This window comes from Pelophylax lessonae (genome assembly GCF_965119305.1).
Source record: "Pelophylax lessonae genome assembly, chromosome: 4".
Classification (NCBI taxonomy): Eukaryota; Metazoa; Chordata; class Amphibia; order Anura; family Ranidae; genus Pelophylax; species Pelophylax lessonae.
In genome coordinates, this window is record NC_138771.1 from 410,833,048 (window position 1) to 410,853,527 (window position 20,480).

At 44.8% G+C, this 20,480-nt stretch overlaps 1 protein-coding gene across 1 annotated transcript in view; it reads right to left on the reverse strand.

The window, feature by feature from the left end:
- HMMR (hyaluronan mediated motility receptor) overlaps window positions 1-20,480 on the reverse strand; it is a 142,770-nt gene that overhangs the window by 83,718 nt on the left and 38,572 nt on the right. Inside the window, exons 6-10 of the mRNA XM_082252649.1 lie at window positions 19,189-19,275; window positions 10,767-10,878; window positions 8,570-8,635; window positions 7,975-8,048; window positions 3,118-3,204 (exon numbers count right to left, since the gene is read on the reverse strand). Of these exons, the coding sequence (XP_082108775.1) occupies window positions 3,118-3,204; window positions 7,975-8,048; window positions 8,570-8,635; window positions 10,767-10,878; window positions 19,189-19,275 (426 nt within the window). The remainder of the gene's footprint in view (window positions 1-3,117; window positions 3,205-7,974; window positions 8,049-8,569; window positions 8,636-10,766; window positions 10,879-19,188; window positions 19,276-20,480) is intronic.

Genomic DNA, 20,480 nt, shown 5'->3' on the forward strand with positions numbered 1-20,480 from the left:
ATCGTTACATCCCTACTGTCCAAGGAAGGAGCACTCTGGCCAATGCCGAGTCCAGAGTCAGATCCAGATAGTCCAGCTTTGTAGATGGAACCAGAGCAGACGTCTGAAATTGCAGAATCCAGCCGAACCTCCGCAGAGTTTGTATAGTGATTTCCAGGCTGTCCACCAGAGCAGTAGGAGACTGCACTCTCAGAAGGAGCCCACTACCACGATTCCCCATTGGTGTAACAAAGCTAGCACCGGGGCCAACACTCTTGTGAAAACCCGAGGAGCAGAGGCAAGACCAAAGGGTAATGCCACAAACCGATAATGTTCCTCTCCCACGGCAAAGTCGAAGCGCTGGAGACCGGCACATATTGGAATGTGAAGGTAAGCATCCTTGATGTTGCTAGAGGCAAGAAAATACCCCTGACGCAGGGATGCCACCATCCCACAAATGGACTCCATTCTGAACTTCTGCACCTGCACAAAGCAGTTCAGCACCTTGAGGTCCAGGATTGGACACACCTTGCCTTCCTTCCTGGGAACTGTACAAGTTTGAGTAAAAACCCTGAAAACGTTCAGAAGTTGGACCAGTCACCCCTTGAAGTAACAGGTCTTGTACCGCCCCAAAAACCCTGTAAGCAGTCCAAGGACAGGCACAAGTTGGAAAGAAATAATCTTGTTGGGGCACAAGAGCATAAACGCAATCTTGTAGACGGACTGAATTACTTTCTGGACCCACTTGTCTTCTACCAGGGAAGTCCACAGGGCCAGGAACCAGCTAAGATACAGGTGAGGGAGCACCTTCAGGCTGAAGGAGCCTTGTCTGCGGGTCTGGAGAAGCCTGCTCTTCATTCGTTTGTTTGGTTCATTTGGATCATCCAGAGAAGGCACTGAAAGGCTACGAGCCCTTGTCAGTTGACCCTAAGGGACGGAAAAAAAAAAGAAGAAGACTTGAGCCAAGGAGGGCAGTCTACGGCGAGGTTCCTTATCCTTAGTAGCCTACGGAAGAAAGGCAATCTTCCCCTGTGAGACCTTTAATGAAGTAATCCAGGGTAGCTCCAAGCAGGCGATGTCCTTGAAAGGAAAGATCAGTCAAGGCCTTTTTAGAAGCCTGGTCCGCAGACCAGAATTTGAGGCAAAAAACACACTGAAGGACCACTGCCGAAAAAGAGCCGAGCCACTAGGGAGCCGCATCCAAAGAATCATCACAGAAACTGCAGCCCCTGGAACAGCTGGTCCACCAGCTCAGCAAAGGCAGGGTACAATATTAAATATTATCTATCCATCTCCACAGCCTCTGCCTTCCTGGTAGCCAGATCCCTAATGGCCGGGAACTCTTCAACCAGAATCAAGTTTTCCATGTTCAATCTGGAAACAAGAGGCTCCACCACCAGTGGAACAGTTCCATTTTTAATAAGGGAATCCTCATAGGGGTAACTCCTAGAAAATCTCTTAGGGACCCCAAAAGGTACGTTTTGGTCGTCCCCATGCTTTAGCAACAATTTTGTCAAAATAGGGGAGGAAAGGAAACCCCTTTGGCCCTCACAAGCTATCCAGAGTGGCGAAGAGAACCTGCGCCTTAGTCGCAGCTGTGGCTGCGTCTTCCATCTTCAAGGTCTCACGCACAGATATCTGTGCTTTCACCAGCGCCTTATCGTGCAGCAGGGTGACCCACGTCCGTGGCAGCCGAATCAGATTCAAAATCTGAATGAGACACATGAGGAAGGGGAAGGCGCTTTTTTGCTAGCCCGTCGCCAGAAAGCCACCTCCACCCGGGACAGAAAGGACTCCAGGACCGCTGTCAGTGCATAGATTGATGGCTGTGACCCGCATTCTCAGAGGGGATCAGGTGGGGAGATGTGCTCCAAAGACTCCATGAGTCACCAGGGGGACCACACAAAGTGTAAAACACTGCAAAGGGAAAACCCCACAGCACTCGCAGCACCACCCGGTCGACAGGCACTTGTACCAAGCTATCCTCAGGAGAGAGGGAGAGAACACCACCAGACTTGCCACCCAGCAGAAACAGCACCTGCAACCACCAGGATAATCTGAACTCCAAGAGCGGTGATCAGAAGTGAAAGATCCAGGAGTCAGCACCAGGGGGTGAAGAGGGGCTCTCACCGCTGAAATTGCCGCCCACAGGGCTCCTCTGTCGCGGCCCCTGCTATTTTCAGCTGCAAACCACTGCAAAAAAGCCGCCAGACTACACAAACATGGCCGCCGTGCAAAGAAAACACACATGCTACAGCAAAATGAAGGCCCTGCGTGGCCTCCAGGGACCCAGGAGGGATCCCTAGGCCCCAAGGACAGGCCCAGGCAGGATCCTCCACCAGGTACAAGTCCCCCCCCCCCCCTCGAATAGCGAATTGGCACCCCCCCCCCCATCCCCAGCATAGCTCACTGCCCCTAACCCAGGAGTTGGACCAGACCACCCACACAGCCCCAGCGCATGTGGAGGGGTAGGATGGGAGACAGATGAAAAAGGGATGCCTGATGGGAAGGAAGGGAACCCAGGGGTTCGACTGTCCCAAGGAGGGGCCCATGTCCACCCCAAAACCCTGCAGGGAGAGAGGAAGGGAGGGGGGGGTACTCCCCATACCAGGAACCAACTGGGCACCGCTCCAGACAGAAACCCTTGCCATCGAAATGGGGGTTGTCGTCCAGGAGCAACGCTACAACTTGGGCCGAGACCCGGACATATGCGACCTCGCGTGGCGTTTAAATTGCAGGCCAACCCCCGTCCAGTGGGACGAACAGGAGAATAAAAGTTCTATCTAAAAGAAAAAAAATTGCCAGGACTAGAGATCCCAGCGAGGAACTAGGTCCTTACTCCCAACTAGGCACCCCATCAGAAGAAGTCAGTCTTCAGAGATACAGGGAGTCACATCCACAACCAAGGACACTAGTTAAAAAATTGAGGCTTAGCGGAACTGGATGTGTTTAAACCTAATCAGGGTTTTGTGCTTTTTTTTGGCCAATGTCCATTCAACTGAAGGTAGCAGCATAACACAAATAATCCTCCGGTGATGGATTGGGAAAAACATGCATAATGGAGACAGTTTATAGAATTTTAGACGTAATGATCCAACAATCTATAAACCTGAAAAGAGCATCAATGGGCACTCTTACCGTGCTCTGTTCAGCTATCTGAGATGTTGCAGTTTCCAGTTTACGCTCATATTCCTGTTCTTTGCTGGTTAGTTCCAATCGAAGGTCCTTAAAAATAAAAATGAATTAAATGGCTATAGATGGGAAGAACAAAAATGCAAAACATTAAGGCATCTGGACGGTTAATATCCTACACACTAAACCGTCCTAGGCATGTGTACAGTTGCCCAATGCTTTAAAACAGCATTAGACCGACACTTGGGAAGCCCATAATATAAGACTGAAAGAGTTAGTTTTAATTTCTCAGAGTAGCCAAGGGGTCCCAGTAATATACAAATCAAGCAGCCTTGTAGAGAAAAAGCTTCCTTCAAATGCCTACCTGTAAACACTGTGCCTTCCACAAAGCCTTGATATAAAAGTAGCCTTCTGATCCATCGACAGTCGAGTGGAACATGTTTCAAATGCTACAGTAACCCCCGATACCAACAATCAGTTTTTGAAGTCCCAGAGAGCTCGGTGTATGAATGAACTACAAGTCCATCTCTATGAACTAACAGTCCTGTGGAGCACCGTGGTATTTCATTGCTTCTTCCTGTCAGTATGTGTGCCCGTACATCACATCCGGGCAAGCAGATCTGCCGGAGACCTGCATGGCACCAGCAATCTGCTGAACACTGGGAGAATGCTTTACAGACTTCAAAAAAAAAAAAAAAAATGTAATGCACTTTACCTGCAAAAAATGTGCAATAGTTAAGTGAATTTATCCTTCAAACAGATATTTAATTTTTTTTCTGAATTCATACTTCGCTAGGTGGATGCAGCCTTCGAACTGATGTTGCATCTGTCCCTCGGCACCTTAAACATTGAGAACTGAGCGCTCAAAAGCCGCCGATCACTCGGTTCTCACAGCTCCCTGCTCTGCCCTCGTTTACGGGAGCAAAGACAGAGGCGCCTCTAAGTGTAGACTTTATGCAACAGGTTTAATGAATAAAATTATGCACTCACGTTAGTAAGCATATATTCATGCCCATAAAACAAGGTTCCAGTGTGGAGAAGTGTACATCATCCGGTCATGGACATCTGTCCTGCTGGAGCCAAAATCATTTCGCCGTGGCCGGCTTGTACGGCAAGGTTAGAATCAGGAAGTAGGCTTGGTGTATTTGCTTGACAGCAAGGCTTGGTGGATAGTCGAACCTGGATTCGACTATCCACCAAGCCTTGCTGTCAAGCAAATACACCGAGCCTACTTCCCGATTCTAACCTTGCCGTACAAGCCGGCCACAGCGAAAGGATTTGGCTCCAGCAGGACAGATGTCCATGACCGGATGATGTACACTTCCACACTGGAACCCTGTTTTATGGGCATGAATATATACTTACTAACGTGAGTGCATAATTTTATTCATTAAACCTGTTGCATAAAGTCTACACTTAGAGAAGCCTCTGTCTGTCTTTGTTTTAGCCCTGTGGAACCCCTGGCTTTTGGTTTCTGGGTGGCTGCCCTACGTGGTGGACTTTTTCTCCCCCTGTGCCATTAATGACTTAACTCCATGGACTTTTGGTTCGATATGTGATCAAGCGCCTGTTAACATTGTGTATCTCGTTTACTGGAGCACTGGGCTGTGGAGGGGGCAGGAGCATCTGGCTCAGGCTCTCTGCGGCCCCCCCCCTATTGAAGGAAGGTCAAGATCTGAGCCACTGAAAAGGAATGAGGGTGAACCCCAAGAGACTCACCACGCAATGTACAACTTCCACGTACAATGGTAGATCTTCCTAGAAGTAGATTTCCCAGCTTTCAACAGCGTTGGAACGCCAGGTTGCTGATGGATAGAGGTTTGTCTGAGTCAGTGATTCAAACAGCCAAGACGTCAAAGCCAGTGACTAAAGCAGGATGGAAGATTGGCCCTTGGGACAGCAGATCCTCCCTGGTAGGAAGCTTCCAAGGAACGTCGGCAACCACCCGCACCAAGCCCATGGAGGCCAGCCCGGGGCCACTAAGATGACCAGACTCCCATCTGCCTCGATCCTGCGTAGAAGTCTTGGCAAAAGCTTGAGGGGGGAAAGGCATAAATCAGAGACGATAATGACCCCCCACGGGACCACTAGCGCGTCTGTGGCATCCGCCAGAGGTTCCTGTGACCGAGCCACAAACCTCTGCTCTTCTGCTGAGCAGGGATGCCAACAGATCCACCTCAGGAATGCCCCACCGGAGACACAACTGATGAAACACCTCTGGATTAAGGGACCACTCCCCTTGGTCCAATGCCTGCCGACAGGTAATCCCCCTATCAGTTTTCCACCCCGGGAATGTGTACGGGAGAGAGGGCTGGAACAAACCGCTCTGCCCACACTAGAATGCTGGCTACCTCCAGAGCCATCAGGACACTTCTTGTGCCCCCTTGGTGATTGACATAAGCCATGGCATTGCCTGATTAAATGCACACTGCACATCCCTGAAGACAATCTGTCCAATGTTCCAGGCACAGTCTGATCGCTCAGAGTTCCAAGACATTGATCTTCCAGTGTCCGGAACCCCTGAGCAGATTTTCTGCAGAGGACACCTTCCCCCGGACAGGCTGGCATTCGTGGCGACCACTGTCCAATACAAGGGGAGGAAGGATTTGCCCAGCCAAAGCGCCAGCGTACGAAGCCATCATACCAGGGACTATCATTCCCCGGCTCAGCTGGATCTGATTGTGGAGAGACTGCGGAGTCTTGTCCCATTTGGCCAGAATCTCCTTTTGCAGGGAGCTTGTATGGTACTGTGCAAACTAAACCGCCTCAAAAAAAAAAAAAAAAAAAAAAAAAAAAAAAAAAAAGGTAGACACCATCAGGCCCAGCACCCGCATGCAAGTCCAGAGGGATGACCACTGCTGGAGAGCAGGAAAGGAATCTCAGCCTGCTGTTTCTGGAGTTTGTCCAGAGGAAGGAGCACTCTGGCTAAGGCAGAGTCCAGAGATAGACCCAGATAGTCACGCTTTGTGGACGGGAACTAGAGCAGACTTCTGAAAATGCAGAATCCAGCCGAACTCCCTCAGAGTTGGTATGGTGATTTCCGGGTTTTCCACCAGAGCAGTAGGAGACTGCGCAAGTAACCCAGTACTGCGATCCCCCATTAGCGTAACAATGCCAGTAACAAAGCTAACACTTTTGTTAATACCAGAGGATTGGAAACACATTGAGGCCCAGGTTTGGACGCACATTACCTTCCTTCCTGGGAACTGTAAACTGGTTGGAGTAAAAACCCTGAAAACGTTCCGATGTCTGAACCGGGACACGTTGAACAGGTCTTGTACCGTCCCAAAACAGACCCTGTAAGCGGCCTGGGGACAGGCTCAAGTTGGAAGGAAAGAAGCTTGTCGGGAGGTAAGAGCAAAACTCGATCTTACAGCCAGGCCGTACAACTTTGTGGACCCACTTTTCTTGTACCAGGGAAGTCCACGGGTCGGGGAAAACAGTGAAAACACCCCCCCCCCCCAACCCCAATACGGGTGAGGGAGCATCTTCATGCTGAAGGAGAATTGTCCACGGGTCTGGAAGAGCCTGCTCTCGACTTGCCAGACCAAGTTCGCTTGGATCCTCCAGAGGAAGCCCTGAATGGCTTTTATCCCTTTTCAGTCCCCCTGAAGGATGAAAAACATAAGCTGAGAAAGATGGTCCACGCCTACGACGAGGGTCCTTGCCCTTAGTAGTCTGTGGAAGAAAGGTACTCTTTCCCCCTGAGAGACACTTTCTGATGTCATCCAGGGTAGCTCCAAGCAGGCGATCTCCTTGAAAAGGAAGATCATTCAAGGCCTTTTTAGAAGTCTGGTCCACAGACCAGCATTTGAGCCAAAAGACCCACTAAAGTGGAGGGGGGGTAGGATGGGGGGGACAGATGAAGGGGGGTGCCTGAGGGGGAAGGAGGGGAACCTGGGGGTCCAACCGTCCCAAGGAGGGCCCACGTCCACCCCAAAACCCTCCAGGGGGAGAGGAGACAGCTACTCACCATACCAGGAACCAGGCGGGCACCGCTCCAGACAGAACCTCCTCTCCATCAAAATGGGGGGGGGGGGGGGGGCTGTCGGCCAGGAGGAATGCTGCGACTCAAGCCAAGACCCAGTTGTATGCGGCCTTTGAGGAGTTTTAACTTGCAGGCCAGCCCGTCCACTGGGACTATGTCGCGGCCAACCTAGCGCAGCGCTGAGGTCCCCGCGCGCTTGCTGGCCAGACTGGGGTGACCAATAGATCTAGATTATCCAGCCCGTCGCCCAGTCTGGCAGTACCTAGAGCAGAGGAAGTATACCCCCTGGGACTGCCCATAGGCGTAGCCAGACTTTTCTGCCTAGTGTCCTTCTCCTTAGGGGACAGCATAACCCAATGGTTAAGATCAGTAGCTGTAACTGTCAAAGAACAAAAGAGAATAAAGCGTCTACTAAAGTAGCACCCTCCTAGGTAGGTGCTAGAAGAGAGAATATCGTTTTAAGACATTTTCTGCTTACCAGAGAGATTGCCAGTTAAATTTATATTTATATTGCTTTCTGCCTACCAGAGGAGCAGGATCTGCTAGTGAGGTGTGCTCATGGTGCAGCTCAGTTTGTCTAAAGTGTTTCACACTGGTCCAATAGGGAGGAATATTGGACAGTGGCAAGAATCCTGACAAAAAAAAAAAAAAGTGCACAGGCATTTAGTACAGCCCTGGTGATCAGCAGAGAAAAGTGCCTTGGTGCATGGGGGTGTTATGAAAAATTTAGCATATTTTCTACAAAAGTGCACTTCTCCTTTAAGGCGAACCTTTGCCCTATGCATACTAAGTATGTACATTGTATATTCAGGTCTGTAGCTATAAGAATTGTAAGCACATTGTTTTAGCAAAAAAAAACACAGCCAAATATTTACCTGCATTTTTTCTTGGGCATTTGATAGATAATCCTCCAGGTTTTTATTTTCTCCTTTGAGCTCTTTAACTACAGCTGTAATGAAAAACAATTTGAGTATCCATTCAATTTAAAGAGAAGTATGGGGTTTAAAAAAGAAACCCAACAAACATTTATACTCACCTATGTAGATGCAACAGCGATCCGATGCTGGCTCTGCACTGAGAACTGAGCCATCAAAGTTCTGATCGCTCAGTTCTTGAGTCCAACTTGAACATAGACTGTCAGTCCCTGCTCTGCCCCCCCCAGTGCTCACCGGAGCTACAGACGGTAGAGAGGAAGTGAGTGGCTGGCTCAGGTCTCTGCGAGCCTATAGGTCAGGCAGCTGGGCAGATCCGGACATGGTAGAGGAACCCTGCACAGCCTGGGCTGGCTCTGATGTCAAACTACAACAGAATTTAGCTGGCTTTCGGCTTACTCTGGTCACAGGAGTACACCTTTGACTCACAGTAGAAGTTGGGTCAAAAGAGCTTTGGCCATACTTCTGCTTTAGGGAAGGGAAGGGAAAAAAAAAAAACAAAAAAAAAAAAAAAACCCAACCAAATCACATTACATACCTTGGGTTTGGTTTAGTTCCTCTGCCAAGTTTTCATTCCGTTCTGCCATTTCCTTATGGTTTTCCTCTAAAATGGATAAATACTACTATTATTCAAAAATGTAAACCGATGTTTAAAAGCCCAGGTTGTAAACAAAAGACAAAAAAAAAAAGAAAAGAAAAAATCAGCACTAGGGCTGTTGCCTAATCTGAAGTGTTCCCTGTGCAGTTTCCAGCTGTCTTTGTTAAAATCTTCTGTACTTGCCCCCTCCCATACCCTGCACCAGTAATTTTCCAGGGCTATAATAGTTAAAGTTATTGTAAACAATCACCTTGTAAAACAACCCTTTCAGTTTAAAATAGAAATTAAAGACAAAAACAGTGTATAGCTAATAACACAATTTTGTCCCTTTTTTGATGCAATGATGTTGTCAGTACAAGTCTGATTGAGCAGGATGAGTTACCAGCACAACAAGAGAACTAATGGGCCATACACACTATAAGATTTTCTGAAGACTTTTACCTTTAGATTTACCAAAACCAGATAATATGAGGTCAAACCTAAACACTTTCAATTTGTATGCAATCTGGCAGGCCCTTGCACTACATAGAAAAGGTAAATCTGAAGGAAAAAGTCTTCAGAAAATCTTATAGTGTGTATGGCCCTTTAGTGTGGTCTGAGATGGTTGTAGTTCCATCTTTGTTAAATTTTTATCACTTTTGCTACAGTATTCTGACTGATAAGTAATGCTTTGCTGATCATCTTTTCTATTTTTTCTCAGGTCTTGTGACATTTCTCTTCCATGTGGTGCCATTGTCGAAAGGATGAAATGGGAAGAGGTTTTCTTTGTTAAGAAATGCCCTTTTATAATCAACTGTTTGCTGGACACCTGTTTAATGAATTATACGCAGCTGTAGTTGAATTCTTGTTAATTAGGATTTTGTTGTCTAAAAAGGTAGCTTTGCTCCTAAGACTAGACTGGGCTTGAATGAATTTGTTGGAAAATGTTTCGTGTGCGTGCAAATTAACAAATCTCGGTTGCAATCAATAGCCCGCATTTGTGGGAGTATTTTGTAGTACAGAGTCCCATAGGAAAGGTTAATTCCAAAAAGGAAAGTAAAGGTTTCTGTTGGGGTGTACTTATTTATGCTGAGCACTGTAGGAGGAAGCCCAATTGGAGGGCACAATGTGTCTAGGAGGGCCTGTGGCATCTTGTCACTGTATGAGTGTAGTGGTGATCAGGCTGGCGGTTTTGATCTTAAAGATGCGCATTGTATTGTTTTTCCTGTACAGTAAGTGGAGGTCTGCTGTCTTGGGGGAAGGAACATGTTGGTACTGTACAAGCTCTACATTGTGAGAAGGCACAATCCCAACTGAGAAAAATGAATGCACAACACTACTGAATGTCTAGGGATGCATTCAGCCATAGCAAAAGCATTTACATGCTTCCAGATGCATTTGTAAATATCTCCAAATGCAGCTGGATGACTATTTGATACACATGTGCATGCGTACAAGAGCAGCACATTTCTGGATAAAATGAGACTCACAATTTTTTTTGATTAGAATAAAGATCACGATTCTCTGCGTAACATCTTTTACATTTTACAAAAAAATTGGTCTAACTTTACTGTATAGTTTTTCATTCAATTCGTTCTGTGTATTTTTCCCAAAAAACAGTTTGAAAAACCTATGCGCAAATACAGTGTGACAAAGACTGCAACAATAGCCATTTTATTCTCCAAGGTCTCTGCTAAAAAATATATACAATACATAAGGTTTGGGGGTCCCAAGAAATTTTCTAGCAAAAAATACAGATTTTAACTTGTAAGCAACAAATGTCAGAAAAAAGGCTTTGTCTTTAAGAGGTTAAACTGCCCTCCCTTACAAAGTTGATTCCTTGGATCTAAAAGAACAAAATGATACATTGTAAAACATTGTGTTTATAGTTATCAAGCAGCTTTAACAATGTTAAACATTTTTGAGACTCTTTACAACTGAGTGAGCAGAGAACAGCTCTGCAAGAATCGAGGACCTGTCATTTTAAGATCGTGAGGGGGGTGAATAGAGATCGCGATTTTTTAACGATTAACCATGCAGCTCTATGGTGATGTAGAATAAAATGGAAAGTGTGTCACAAAACATGTTTTTTTATATAAAAATAATATAGACAAATATATAGAAATCACAACCTGTTCTAGGGAATTTCAACACCTACCGAGAAGAGCGTTCTTTTCTTTAAGGGATTCCAAAGCTGCTTTTGACGTTGCCAAGTTTTTCTGCAGTGTTTCCACTTGTTCTTCAAAGCTTGCTTGAAGACTGATAATCTCCTGCAAATCAACAAATTGCAATTGCACTCTGAACAAAGCCAAAACATTCAATAGTCATGTTTTTCCAGCCATTTGACACACGATTAAAAATTAATGAGAGGCTGCAGCAACTGCAGTGCTGATCGTAAGTTTGCAGCCTGCATTAAAAAAAGGTCGACAACTAGCTCATCACAAAAAACAAAACAAAACACTTTCTATTGTTTCTTTTAAGCTGGCCATAGGATGGATCAAAATTTAGCAGTTTCTGCAGGGACCGAACAAATTTCAATCCATCTATGGACAGGCTAGTTGTACAGAAGTTGATCTCTCCAGTGACTTCTGTACAACCAGCCTGTCTGTTTGATCAGTGCCCCCAGCTATAGCCAACAGTTATCATTGCATTCTGACAGTGGGAAACTCCCCACTGCCAAAATAAAAAACTGCTCACTCAGAGGTATTTCCTCATCCACAAGTGTTCATGGGGGAATTCAATTTTTTTTGTTAAACCAGCTGGTTGAGTGCCAGTTCACATTTCTGCGATGCGGGAACGCTGCGAATATACAGCGTGTTCCCACATCGAATCCGCACCCCTGGCAGTTCACACTGCCATATGCGATACGCCGGGGGGTCAATTAAAAGTTAACGACACCCCCAGATCAGATCGCAGTGCGATCTGAAAGTTCGCACAGGGCCGGATTGCACTAGTGTGAACCCCCATGCGATCCGATTCTGCTGCGGACCAAAAAAAAGGTCCTGTGCGTGTTAGGTGCAATTGCGGTGCGAATTCAGCCATACAAACTGTATGGCTGAATTTGCACCGCACAGAGATCGCATGTAATTTTAGGAGCAGTGCACAAATGTGAACCGGCACTGAAAGGGGAAAAAAAACAAAAAAAACAGACATCTCTGCCTGGCCTGCAGTATGTCACTGCAGTTTATTAGCATCCTGAATTCTATACAATACAGTTGCAACTGGCAATACAGCCTTGTTTAAGACCTACCCCAGCCTGTGACTGGAAAACAAAGTAGAAGCACACCATACACTACTCTTCCTTTCAGGCCGGGTTGACACTAGCTGCGGCACACAGCAGGGTGCCTGGTGTGAATCGGGTCCAAATTTCTGCCTGAATTCAGACCTAAAACTGAGCCATAGATGCACAGGCCTTTTCTCCAATGCGGACCATGGCCGCCCCAGAGGTGTGTGAACTGGCTCCATTGAGAGTCGGTCACACTGCGAATTGGATGTGGAGAAGTGATAGGGAAGGAGTGTGTTCCTACTCTGACCCCTACAACCATGTGTTCTGCTAAGCAGAGGGAAAAAAGTTTTTCAAACTTAACCCCGATTCACACTGCCACAACTTGTCATGCGAGTTATGGAGTTCAAAGTCGCATGACAAGCCCCATTAACTGCAATATAAACGTTCTAAATCGGTGTGACTCAAGACGCTCCAACTTAGAAAAAGCTTCCTGCACTACTTTTAGTGCAACTTCGATATGACTTGTAGTGACTTCTGTTAAGTAGTATGAAAGCCACGATGAAATCGTATAGAGATGTCGACTTTGAAGTCGCAGCTGTATGAACCCAGGCTAAGCTTTAAAATATGTTCCTTGGTTTACAGTACAGTGTTGGTACCTTCAGGTGACTGGACACTGGTAAACAGAAAAGGCCCCCCCCCCACCCTCCCCCCCCCCCCCATTTAACCCACCAAAGCCCCCAATTTTTTTTTTTTAGCAAGCAATGATAAAAACAGAGGGGAGGGTCCTCTACTGTACTCAAAAAAAAAAAAAAAACACGTTGTCGGCGGCAACTCAAAATCCTCTTCTGATTATCCAGTACAGGTATATTTGCTTAGGCAACTGATGCCCCCCAAAGACAAGAAAAAAAAAAAAAAAAAAACAACACCACACCTGGTAAACTTTAGGGCCTCATGCACACTGGACGTTTTGACATCTGCTTCTAGGGGCATCTGGCTTTTTTTCCCTGCCTCTAAAATGCCCCTTCATGTTAGCCTATGCTGCACACATGCTTTTAGCAGTGTTTAGTAGCAGGAGCTTTTAGATGCTTTCAGAAGCAGGGGAAAAAAAAAAAAAAAAAAAACTGCAAGTGCGTCCAGGAGCAGGAGTTATGGCAAAAAATGCACTTGATGCTACTAAAAGCTGCTAAATGCACCTAAAAAGCTAGTGCTTGAGCATTAATTTGTTTTAATTGCCAGATTTATTCTGCCAATAAAATGAATGCCTAAGAGCCTAACGCCTGTTACAAGCGTCAGGCATTTTTCTTTTCTGCAAAAACGCTGATGGCTTCTAGGAGAGTTAAAAAAATCATTGTGTGCATAAAGCCTAAATGTGTGAACAGCCGATCATATGGCAGCCTAACAAATCTTCAAAACAGATGCTTAATGCTAAAAGGCCCAAGAAACTTCCACAACCTACTGGAGTAGTCTATCCTGTAGGAAAGAGGCTTTAACAATAACCGTATAAATCTACCTGCCGATGGAACGATAAGCAGTATGCTCCCCGGAGACTGATTCTTTTTATGCTTTCTGAAGACTAAGGGCTTATTCACAAACTCCTAAAGCTCCTATAGAGTGTGTATGGCATTAGTATGGGCGTCAAGACTGGCATCAATGACCTTTAGTATGGGGTGTAAAACAAGCTTTAATGACTCCTAAAAGTCCAATGCGTGGTTTTGAAGCATTTGATAATGAAACTGCTCCACAATGGAAAATGACAGAAAAAACTAATTTAAACACCCCGCTGCAAACTCCTGCCATAGCGTTTGCTAAGTGTTACTATAGACTTGAAAGGGAGGCAACGAACAGCTTCAAACCCCTCCTGAGGATTCAATTTTGAAGCAAAGCAATGCTAAAGCTTCAGGTTTTTATAATGTAAACAGCACTATGTGCTGTCCATTGTATCATTTGCATAGGCATTTGAGGGCCGTTTTTACAGAAAAACCGCTGCGCAAATACAGTGCGACATACAAAATTGCAATGATCGCCATTTTGTTCCATAGGGTCGCTGCAATAAAAAAAAAAAAAATGTAAAAAAAAAAAAAAACACAGATACACACACACACACTTTTGTAAATATTTTATTTTATCTTTTCATGTGACAACACTGAAGAAATGACACTTTGCTACAATGTAAAATAGTGAGTGTATAGCTTGTATAAGTAAATTTGCTGTCCCCTCAAAATAATTCAATACACAGCCTTTAATGTCTAAACAGCTGGCAACAAAAGTGAGTACACCCCCAAGTGAAAATATCTGCATTGGGCCAGAAGTGTCAATCTTGTGTGGCCACCATTATTTTCCAGCACTGCCTTAACCCTCTTGGGCATTAAGTACTCTTCCACTCCATGACATCAGAGCTGGATGTTCGAGACCTTGCGCACCTCCACCTTCCGTTTAAAGATGCCCCACAGATGCTCAATAGGGTTTAGGTCTGGAGACATGCTTGGCCAGTCAATCACCTTCACCGTCAGCTTCTTTAGCAAGGCAGTGGTGGTCTTGGAGGTGTTTGGGGTCGTTATGTTAAATACTGCCCTGCGGCCTAGTTTCCGAAGGGAGGGGACCATACTCTGCTTCAGTATGTCACAGTATATGTTGGCATTCATGGTTCCCTCAATTAAGTGCAGCTCCCCAGTGCCAGCAGCACTCATGTAGCCCCAGACCATGACACTCCCATCACCATGCTGGACAGTAGGCAAGATACACTTGTCTTTGTACTCCTCATCTGGTTGCCGCCACACACGCTTGACACCATTCAAACCAAATGAGTTAATCTTAGTCTCAGACCACAGGACACGGTTCCAGTAAATCAACATCCTTATTCTACTTGTCTTCAGCAAACTGATGGCGGGCTCTTGTGCATCATCTTTAGAAGAGGCTTCCTTTTTGGACAACAGCCATGCAGACTAATTTGAAGCAGTGTGCGGCGTCTGTTCTGAGCACTGACAGGCTGACCCCCCCCCCCCCCCCCCTTCAACCTCTGCAGCAATGCTGGCAGCACTCATACATACATATATTTCCCAAAGACAACCTCTGGATAGAACGCTGAGCACGTGCAACAAGTCTTTTTTCAGATCCTCAGAATTCTTTTGCCATGAGGTGCCATGTTAAACTTCCAGTGACCAGCGTGAAAGCGATAACACCAAATTTACCACACCTGCTACCCATTCACACTAGAGACCTTGTAACACCGAGTCAAATGACACTTGTGAAGACCCGAGGAACAGAGGAGAGACCAAAGGGCAACAGCACAAATGGATAGTGATCCTCTCCCACAGAAAAATGGAGAAACCGTTGGTGTCCTGCACAGATTTGATGTGAAGGTAGGCATCTGATGTCTATGGATGGCTTGAGTGCCAAACATGCCGTAAGTAGCAGATATAGCTGCAGCCTCCGTTCTCAGGGTCTCACGCACAGAACTAGTGCATCCACCAGCGCCTTATCTTGCACGGCAGCGGAGGTAGAAAGGTCATCCTCACTGTCAGGAGACAGGGCACAAGGTAGCGGACACGGCAGGGAGCCTCGCGTCTGCTGTGGCCAAGTCAGACTCAGAATCTGAGGCATCAGATGAGGCATGGGTAGGCGGAGAGATTTCTTAGTACCTTGCCCTTTAAAGACCACTACCACCTGGGACACAAATGCTTCCAGGACCACCAAAATTGCATCGGTAGATAGCTGGGATCCAGAGGATCCCCATTTATTGTAATGCTGCTGACACTGTCTGTTATGGCTCTGGGAGGCGGGTGGATGATGCTGGCTCAGGTGGGTCCACCTCCTATCCCCTCACCTGTTGACCCATGCCCCCCCTTTTTGGGGCGGGACAGGAATGGGTGTGGCCAGCTTCCATTTAGTCCCTGGCCTGTCCAGAGTTTGGTTCAGCAGCGGCTCTGAGGAAGGGGGCTCGCCCCCGAAACGTGTCAGCCTAGCCACAACAGTTTAATGCGGTACACTGCATGCTAGCCAGCATCGCACAGTACCTTGGCTACCTTGGAGATTTCATGTACATCATGTTGATGTGTGTACATTCACACCTGTTTTGTGAGTATAATATATACTTAATATTTTAATGTTTAATGTTTTTAGAGGTAATGCACTAGGTCTGTGCGCTCTTTGTTGTCGTTTCCAACTTGATTTCTAGGACAGCACATGAGATGGCTCCTCCCAGGAAACATCACTTCCAACAAACTTTAAAAAGAAGGAGGATTCTTCCCACAGATATCAGTTGTAGTAGAGTACCTCCGACCCAGGCTGAAACGCATAATCAAAATATGCTTAACAGCAAAAGAACAGGGGCGGGTTGATGCAGTCCTGAAAGACTCCTGGAAAACAAGTTACCTGCAAGTCCAACTTTGATTTTCCCTTAACGTCTTTCAGGACAGCACCTGAGAGGCAAAAACAAGACTACCAACTAGGGAGAGAACAGCCTGAAAGACCTTTCTGCCAAAAGCCTGATCCTCTGCTGACGGAAGATCCAGTCTATAATGACGGACAAACGTTAAAAAAAAAAAAAAAAAAAAAAAAAACTTGACCACATAGCTGCCCTATAAATTTGATCTGGGGTGGCACCAGCTTTTTCTGCCTATGTAGTGGCAAGAGCCCTAGTAGAGTGCTCGGATTTCCAGCACAGGAAACCGTTTCATCTGCGAGTAAGCCTCCAAAATAGCCAATTTAAGCCATCTAGCTTTGACCCTTTAGATACCTGATGGCCCTTTTTGTTGACCGAAAAGAGAACAAACAGAGGTCGAAGACCTAAAGTCACTTATTACCTCCAGGTAAAGTAATAGAATTCTTCTTACATCTAGATTGTGAAAGTCTCTACTTAATCCCTAAAGGGTTAGAACAAAAAGTTTGCAGGATAATATCCTGAGACCAGTTTTGAACTGACGCTACCTGTTGGAAGGAATAATTCTTGTTCTAACATCAGATGTTTCTTAAAGGTTGAAACCCGATTACACCTGGCCTGACCTGGAATACCTGCAGAGCAAGTTTACCCAGCAGGGTATTCGTGACAAGGAGTCATAAACGGTAATTCATATCCTCACAGGATGTTCTCGCATAGGTTTCCCGTTTTGAGGTAGGGGGGTAGAGGAGCTTCAGATAAAACCTCCTGGGGAGGTTAAATCAACATCAAAGGCCAGCTGTTACTGAAAGATGATCTGGGTCAAAAACAGTGATCATTGAAGAATGATACCCCTAGTGGAGAATATTACATGCTTCCTGGAAAGAGGAGATACTTCCTGTTGATTAGGAAAGGATGGCCTCTTATGAATGGTCATTGGACAAGTAGACAGTGGGTATTTATGTGGATGGTGCCTGAGTGGACTTTAAAAGTAATCGCCAGCTAGAATTCTGCCTCTTTTGCACTTGAGACCAGCCGAGCACAGCCATATGTAAAGTATTTTCTGTGCTTGTTTTGTCTTCTGTAGTATCCTTTTAGGGTTTCTACTTTCTTTATGATAAATTCGATCCTTGCTTATTTAACCACTTAAGCCCCAGAGGATTTGGCTGCTAAAAGACCAGGGTTTTTTTTGCGATTTTTTACTGCGTGATTTTAAACGGACAATTGCGTGGTCGTGCGACGCTGTACCTAAACAAATTTGACGTCCTTTTTTTCCCCACAAACAGAGCTTTCTTTTGGTGGTATTTGATCACCTGTGAGATTTTTTTGATCATGCGCTATAAACAAAAAAAGAGCGTCAATTTTGCAAAAATAACAATATTTTTCACATTTTTTTATATGAAATTCCCCAAAAAAAAAAAAAATGTAAAAATCAAAATGTTTTAACATTTTCAGCCAATTTGTTTTAGGCTACATATGTTTGGTAAAAAAAAAAAAAATCGCAAAAAGCGTATTTTGATTGGTTTGCGCAAAAGTTATCGCGTTTACTAAGGGGAAGATTTTTGTAATTTTTTTAACGCGTAATGGCGGCGATCTGCGATTTTTTTTGCGGTACTGCGACATTACGGCGGACAGATCGGACCCTTGACTGACATTGACACTTTAGGGGTAACCAGTGACATTACTGCAGTAATCAGTGCAATACATATGCACTGTTCATATGCACTGTTACTGCAAAAATGACACTGGCAGGGAAGGGGTTAACTGTATTGGAGAGGTTAAGTGTGTCCTAGGGGCGTGTTTCTAACTGTAAAGGGACATGGCTGGGACATGACCGCCGCAGTATATAGTCGTGCGGCGGTCGGCAACTGGTTAAGCAGTGTGTATTTTTATAGCAAGCATTGTTACTGTACCCTCCATTATCAGAGTGTTGATAGACTATCATAGGAATAGACAAGAAAATGCATGTTTATAATAAGGGAGGTCCTAAACCACCCCACATTTATTTCACTACGTTTGGCAAAAAACCTGGATCCATTTTGAGTATAATCCTATCTAGGTAGATGGGACAAGAAAGGCTCCTTATTTGATAGCGCGTGCAGTTCACTGATTCTTCTTGCGGATGTAAAAGAAACTAAAAATACTGTCTTGAGGGTAAGATTCCTAAAAGAAATAGATTCTAAAAGGTTCAAAAGGCTCCTTTGTGAAGGCTTGTAGAACTGCTGACAAATCCACGTAGGAAAATGTTAAGGTGGCACTGGTCTGAACGAGTAAGTACCCTAAAAAAAAAAAAAAAAAAAAAAAAAAAAACTTGTGACCAAGGCTTCTGAAGAAATTGGTCTCTCCAGGAATATTCCTAAGGTGGCCACTTGCACCTCAAGAGTACTAACTGCCAGACGTTAGTCTGCACCATTCTGTAGGAATTTCTACTCTGACAATATCTTCCAAGGTTCGATTTGTCAAATGACACCAGTCATTATAGACCTTCCAAACTTTAGCGTAAATCGCTCTAGTTACTTTCTTTTTACTAGAAAGCAAAGTGGTTACTACAGTTTCTGAGAATACCTTACTTTTGAATAGCTGCTCTCAAACCATCGCTTTGCACAAGAGTAGTGGATCTCTCCTCACTGGCCATGGAAGCAGCAATTAGTTCCTGCTGCAGTCAATCCTAACCTATGAGGAAAGCCCAAGGCTCAGGATTGAGCCCACATGAATTCCCCTCATAGAAAGCAGCTTGCTATGGGGGCACTCCGATGTGGGGAAACAATCGTATAGAGCAGGTAGGAATATCATGATTGCCGTTTACAGAAAAAATCTATTTTTTACACTTTCACACATTGCAGTATTTCCAAATGGTACCTCAACAGTCAACACCTACACAGCACTAGTGTTTGTTTTTAGGGCACTATGTTGAACACCACACTGCAAAATGTTAAAATAATGCACTATACATTTCCTCAAACAATAAGCCACACAAACCTTATTCTTCGCATCCATTTTATTTTTAGCTTCCATTAGTTCTATGCACAGGTTGTCAATTTTTCTCTTCGAGCTGTCATCAGAAAACTAATAGGAGAAAAAAATAAATAAATAATTTATCTTTCTCAGAATTACTTTCAAATCTATGCCATTTCAGTGTCATAACTTTTCATGGGGGATAGGGGCTGACACAGCAGATTTAAACAAGTCTACAGATTACATGTCTTTACTAGCTTTTCTATACTTGCCACAACTGGTCTATTACAGAAAAACACAGTACAATTCTGAAACCTCTACAATACAACTATTTAAACATTACCTCATGAAATTAAAAAATAAAATCTGTGTACTTTTACAAAGAAAATAGATTATATCCCACCTACCATAAACTGCAAATACTTTGAAAACATCCATCCAATGTGCATCGTCAAGTAGATATTTACTATTGTAAAGCAGATGCAACATGGCTTTGTTGTAATTAAAATTGGCTCTACACTCAAATGTAAGCAGAGCCAAGAAAACAGTTCTAATGGGAAAACGTAAATGCTCTTTTTTCCTGGGGGGACAGCTGGCTTAGAATATTGATTTTAAATATCTCAAACGATTAAACAAAGGCTGGACTTCACTGGAAAGACTGTTCTTTGTCACAGACACGCAAATATTTTTTTTTCCTTTTGCGAGTGCATTAGAACAGTTTTTTTTGTCAAACTAAAGAATTTATTGCCCTTTGCCAATTTTCTGGTTGGCTTTTATTTTGATAAAAAGCATCAGTTTCCTTCGATAATGGCCACTGAATAATTTGACTATGTTATGCCAATTACCCTCAACTAAAGAACCAAAAGACCATCACTCCCATGACCTGTTGCCCTGATGCAAAGCCGATAAGTATACTTTACCTTATCGTGGCTCGCATAATTGACCATTACTATAAATTTATAATCTTGAGATAATACACAAGGTCATTGCACCCCTGTTTTCTTGTTTTGTCTTGTCTGAGTACCAAGGTACCTTTTCATATCGATCTGGTTAAATCTGAACTAAAATTCTAATCCTCCCCTAAGAATTTACACCAATAAGCTTAGACCTCAATACATATGTGGACAGCAATGAAAGACAACTGATCAATGGTTCACAATGGAAAGTATGAATTTTAGCCAATTCCAGGGATCCCGGCAGCGCTTAATGATTCCTTCTGCTGAGCTCCACATTGCAGAACAGTGTGGCATGGAGGTGGGAACCACTTGAGTGGGATCCAGGAGATAGACATCTACCTTTAGGCCACTCTCAGAATT